General features: G+C 34.8%; 1 protein-coding gene across 1 annotated transcript; it reads right to left on the minus strand.

The window, feature by feature from the left end:
• Positions 1–385: 385 nt before the first annotated feature.
• Positions 386–5,753, minus strand: LOC139890477 (enhanced ethylene response protein 5). Its single transcript, XM_071873353.1, has 13 exons — positions 5,377–5,753; positions 4,965–5,101; positions 4,434–4,527; positions 4,177–4,266; positions 3,854–3,919; positions 3,199–3,288; positions 3,020–3,076; positions 2,766–2,827; positions 2,242–2,329; positions 1,922–1,998; positions 1,416–1,490; positions 1,130–1,238; positions 386–1,002 (listed from the first exon to the last, which is right to left on the minus strand). Exons 1-13 carry the CDS (start codon positions 5,554–5,556, stop codon positions 868–870), a joined length of 1,260 nt encoding a protein of 419 aa, XP_071729454.1. The 5' UTR covers positions 5,557–5,753; the 3' UTR covers positions 386–867.
• Between the last annotated feature and the right edge of the window lie 223 nt (positions 5,754–5,976).

Raw genomic sequence — 5,976 nt, forward strand, 5'->3', positions numbered from 1 at the left:
ATTTTCGTCGTTTCGCCCTTTTTTCTATTTTTTACTTCCACTTTGCCAAAACCCCCCAAAACAAAACACCCCCCCCCCCCCCCCACCCCACCCACTTTGTTCAAACATTAAAACCGGCCCCCCAAACAGTGGGTAAAGTGCCAAATCAAAATTTTCATAAAAAATCTTAAATAAACTCCACCCAAATATATTCAACAGGTCATATCTTCTCGCTCGCAACGAGTTAAGTTTTTCCGGCATTATCGTTAAACTCGAAATAATTTTACGAACACAACGTCACTAACTATACGCAAAACAGATTCTTTTTTAAAAAACGCTAAATATTTGGGGTACTTTTCATACACGTTGATTTTGCGTTAAATTTTTAAAAGTCGACATTTCCATAGCGAAACGCGGAGATGCACATATATTGTTGATTTAATTTAAAATTACATTTAAATCTTTCACGGGTTATACCTTTTAGTTCGACTCGAGTTGCGCTTCAACGACATCATCGTTGGCCACAAAATAATTTTACAAATTAAACGCAATAAAATACAGTGAAAACCGAACCCCCGCCGCGAAGCGAGGGTTCGAAAACTAGTTTCATCTAAAATGTAGATGTTGGAGGTCAGTGAGCTTGAACAAAATCCGGAGTAAGTAACATCGCAAGTTGGTTGAAAATGGGGGAGAGTACACCAATAATAAAATAAGGAGCAGATGGGATAGGAGTTGAGATGTATCTATGATGTCAACAGTTGATAGTGCTTGCTTGAATGAATTGCCCGCCCATATACATATAAAATAAGGAGCAGATGACATTTTCCAAAAACTAACAGCTGCTGTGCTGCGCTGTGCTGTGCTGCATGGGGGGCGTCCAATATGTATTTAAGAAGAATTGATTGGCTTGCCATTTAGTTTGGGGAATGGATCCTGTTTGCTTACAACTGCGACTTTGCTCTTGTGAGCAAAGTAGCCTTTCACCAGATTCTTGTATATCAAAATCGACATTATGCATTCAACCTGTCAATCAATAATATAATTAAATCAAAAAAGGCGATTCTTTGAATTTGATAATAAGAATGAATGAATGAATGAATTCTGTTGTGTTATGTTAAGAAGAAGAAGAAGAAGAAGAAGGAAAGGTTACCTCGTCCAAATCCATCTCCATCCCAAGCCATTTTAAAGCTTTAACAATCACTTCTAACTTGATCTGATGTGCCTTACTTGCTTCTTTCTGCTGCTTTTGAATAATATATCTGCCCATCCCCCAACAAGATACATTCACAGTCACAGTGAGATGATAATATGAGAATATAACATTATCCTATAATAATCCTCTATTCATATCCCTATGGTTGAATAATAATAAAATATCAATTACTTGTACTAGTAGTAGTATCATTTGAGATTTCAGGAGGGACAGGGAGGCTTACATTTTCTTTACAAGTCTTTGGTACACCTGAAGCTCCAACTTTTCAAGCACAAGATAAACACCTGATCTCAAGAATCTGACAAAAAATACCAACCAACAAACATACATACATACATATTTATTAGCTCTCAATATGTATATCTAAGGAACCAACTACAACTACAACTACAACTACAAACTACAACTACAAACTACAACTACAGGGTGCTTGTTATTTTAGTTTGGTTCACAAGGGGTTGGGTTGAACCGCAACACTGTTTGTCCATTGAATAAAAGCTCTACTCTACTAATTAATTAGTGGATTAACTAATTTGTTAAATATGATTACACATATTACATTGCTGGATTTGTTACATCTAATATATTTTAAATAAAATGATCCCGAAAAGTACCCTTTGGGGAACCTACGCCTGTTCAATTCGTTAAAAATAACATAGCATGAATCAACCCAGTCATAAGTTGATGGGACTAAACAAAATGCCGCCTCCAATAACAAAACAGACATACCTGTCTTCATGCTCCTCAAGTGCATGTCGAAGAAGTCTAAGATCACCTCTCCTCATAGCTACCACAATGTCGTTATACTATATATATATAAAACATACTCAGCAAGTTAACACAGTTGGTACCAATAAAATCTTCATTTTCCAGACCAAACTCATACGACGCAATGCCAAAGAGAATATGAGTAATTGAATCTTCTGACCAGATGGCCAAATTTACTCCATGTCAAAACTAATAACAATGGAGTCAAAAACAATAATTAAAGGAAAAATATGAACCACAAGCAATGACTTGTAAAAAAATGAAAATAAATATGAGAACACCTCAACAAGGTTATATTTCTCCAAGAGCGAACTTTTCGGTAAGATCCCAATTGAAAGCTTCACGGGTACCAGATATTTCAAGATCATCCTGTTTCAGCAAACTCCATAAATTATCGTCCCAAGATTAAATACAAGAGTAAATAGCAAAAGAAAAATAATAAAATTTAAAAACCCTAGATCACATATTTAGCCAAGTTTACATGCAAGCAGTGTTGCAGAACTCTGGAGTACTTGGCAAAAAATAGTCTCCCGATTACTCGGTCCAATTACTCGGATTACTAGATCAAACTTGGTCAAAATCAGTCAAAACTCGGGATTACTCGGTCAAAGTCAAACTTGGTCAACATCCAAGTATTCCCCGAGTAGCGAGTTTGCATCCTTGGACGCAAGTTATGCTCATAAAAAAAGAAACAAAGAGGAAACAAGTAAAGATAATTGCCTAGCATGTCAACTACTCAAAGAAACTTCAGTTGCATTCGGAGACGTAATATTAAAGAGTCTAAAGAAAGAAAGGAAATAAAAACCTCAAGTTTGCTGTACTCTGAGGGTCACAATGAGACAAAGCGTAAGACAATTTATGATCAGCCTGCATGCATGCATGCATGATAAAGAAGCAAAATATGTTAGGATCGAGCAGTCACCTAGTATGTATGTACTTGGGTGCTATTTACCATATGCTCAAGAAGTTGATAAAAAAAAATAAAAATCATGACTAGAATGTACATACTTTACTTAAGACAAATCATATGATATGATATGATCTAATTCATTGACTTACAGCTGGAAAATTTTCATTCAGCACTTCCAAGCGACCAGTGTAGTACATGTAGGTTACCTGTAATGAATTTATTTATTATATTTATTTATTTATTACCCCTATACAGTCAGTCAGTCAATTAAGGTTCCCAAACCAGTATCACCACAATCAGATATCATAAACTCATATCTTCTTCTTACCTTATCCCTGACAGGAAATTCCTCAAAATCAAATATACGAGCAGTTTCAATGCTTCTTATCACACTTCGGCAAAGATGAACAGTACCAAGCTGAAAAATTAGGTTTTCATTTAGGTCAATTGCATTAATCTACTATCAATAGAAAGCTCATAGGTATCGGTGTGTAATAAGTGAATCAAGCAGCTATCCAAAAAAGAAAAGTAACCGTATGAATTATTACTTAAAGAAAACAAAAAAGGGTGACCGTGTTAATTCTTCGCATAAACTATTTGGAAGAAGTTACATATGTATCTTATGATTTTTCTTTTAAAAGAAAAAGTATTTTAATGATAAATAGAATAGAATATCGAGGTGAACGTCAAAAAAGGTGACCTAAGAAACTCCAAACTTGCACACAGAGCAGCAATAGTGCAAGTGCAACAACATGAGAATATGAGATACCAACAGTATATAACTTAGTCAATTTTTCGACATCATCTCCATATACATAGAGAAATAAAAATACAAATCCAACATATCCATCAACAAGTAAAAGGTTAATATGCATATAAAAGTAGAAAGAAAAATAAAAAAAGTAGAAAAAAGGGGTATTGAACTTCTTAACAGAGTAAGAAAAACATATATGGAAACATAAGTTCTAAAGGAGAAGTGTCACCTTGAAATATACTTTAAACAACTGGCAGGTGACATATAGAGCTCCAACACGTTTTGGTCCTTTTCCCTGTAGTATAAAGACCAAATTCAAGCAATCCATTAACAGCATATAGTGTACTTACCGTAACCACATAGATCTTAATGTGTAAATTGTTATGTGCAAAAATAATAAAAGGGATGTGACTAGTTCACAATAGGAGTCTACGTATACGATAAAGTTTGAAGTAGAGATGGCAATTTCGCCGATTGACTTAATAACGGAACATTTAGGTTATGTTTTACCTCGGGTGCATAGTAATGAAGTGAAGGGGAAGAAATACATACCGCAAGCACTCCAAACACTTTCATGAGAAAAGACCCAGCAGCCTTTAGTTTCTCTGGTGTTTTGCCATTAGAAGCCAACTCTCTGTCAGCCTGCACATTTGATACCGTAACAAATTAACAAGGAATAAAAACTCAATCTTTCTTTTTTCTACGTTTTAATTTGATTCATTTTTTTGCTAGCCCGTTGTATTTGAAGATGAGAATCTCATTTCCATTTTTCTTCAATTTCAGTTTTAAGTGTTACAGTATTTTCTTACCCGCTCAGCAAGAATCCTAATTTCATACACAACTACGTACAATGCTTCTAACGCCCATGCAGATTCCCAGTTCCGGAATTCCTGAATGAAAGCACTGAATAAACTTCTATATTAGCGAAACAACGGACCAATTTAAGTCATGAACAAGAGATGAATTTATTCAATTATAAATGGGTCGAGTTACTATTCCATCAATAATAGGTCAAATCAAGATATCAGCTTAGAGAAAATAGGAAAATTAGACCAACTTGAGTCAAAAGTTTATTTTTTTTTATGCATAAACATTTAAGTCATTTCATTTAAAAAGTTAGGATGTACTCCAATTGTTTAAAAATTAGTCACAAACTAATTAGAAGGATTAAACAATTTTTTAGAGGAAGTGTTTAGCATCAACGCGGCCAGATTTATTTCAATCTAATACAAACAATTCCCATCTTGAGCTGTTAACCAACCCGTCCACCCTACCCACTTGCCACCTCTACAGGAAGCTAATGCAAAAATATGAGAGCTCAAACTAGACATGAAACATACTTTGAAGATTTTTCAAATGCCTGGTATGACTCAACCAAATGCCCAACCCTATAACTTTGCATAGCCCTAAACAATGGAGCTACTATTTCCGCATACTGTGAATATTTATCTGCTTGTCTGATCAATCTATTAGCATCCTGCGTACATAAGTATCAGTAACAATATTCTTTGTCAACACAAGTGTGATATAAACAGGGATAAATGGCAAAATACGTTTAACTTGTTTGTTACAACGAACGGCTGTTATAAGCAAATCACATATTGTAAGGAACTTAAGCTATGTATCAATTTGAATACTACAATTGTAATCATGATTGCAAAAACACTTGATTTGGTACTAAATTACACACATGATTGCAAACTACATATACGTATTAGCACTTTTCAATAAATAATTACTGTAAATTGAAACCTGGAAGAGATTGAGAGCATCAGCAAGGGAAAGGAAAGAAGGGGATTCAGAAGAAAGTGAAAGAAGGTGTTTGAGTGAAGAAGCGTCTTGATAGGAAACGACGTCGGAGAATCGATTCAGATAGTCAGTTATCCTTCTGTGTGCTTCCCCCATGCTCATGTGAGATGATGATGATGCCATCGTTACCTTACCTAATTCAGAAATAGGTAATTGTGTGTGTGATATAATCTGAAAGATCTGGTTAGGGTTTATTTTGAGACAATACTCATGAATAGCAGCGGAAGAAACAATTCGACACAGTTTTGTGTGGAAATTGCTTTGAATTCATATAGAATGGCTTAAGCTTACGAGGGTTTTGAGCTAGCTAGGTCAGGGAAGCTATTAGACAGCCCAACCATAAAGCAATTCCTCTCTCGCCAAATCACATTTATTTTTTACTTCCACCACATCACACACCACTACATACTTCCTTTCCATCACATACCAACAAAATTAATTAATTAATTAATGTACAAATTATTAATGGTATTAGTATAAGTAAATAAAGCACAAAAATATGAGAGAGAAAAAAATCAAGTTCTCAAAATTTCCTGGTGAAGA

Source organism: Rutidosis leptorrhynchoides, chromosome 2, assembly GCF_046630445.1.
Source record: "Rutidosis leptorrhynchoides isolate AG116_Rl617_1_P2 chromosome 2, CSIRO_AGI_Rlap_v1, whole genome shotgun sequence".
Classification (NCBI taxonomy): domain Eukaryota; kingdom Viridiplantae; phylum Streptophyta; class Magnoliopsida; order Asterales; family Asteraceae; genus Rutidosis; species Rutidosis leptorrhynchoides.

Bases quoted from the DNA above. Each gene is read 5' to 3' on its own strand.
- LOC139890477 (XM_071873353.1), bottom strand. From the start codon at position 5,556: ATGGCATCATCATCATCTCACATGAGCATGGGGGAAGCACACAGAAGG. The intron at 4,267-4,433 runs GTAAGAAAATAC...TCAAATGTGCAG, and splicing joins TTAGGATTCTTGCTGAGCGG to GCTGACAGAGAGTTGGCTTC. The intron at 3,289-3,853 runs GTGACACTTCTC...CTAATTTTTCAG, and splicing joins TGTTTAAAGTATATTTCAAG to CTTGGTACTGTTCATCTTTG.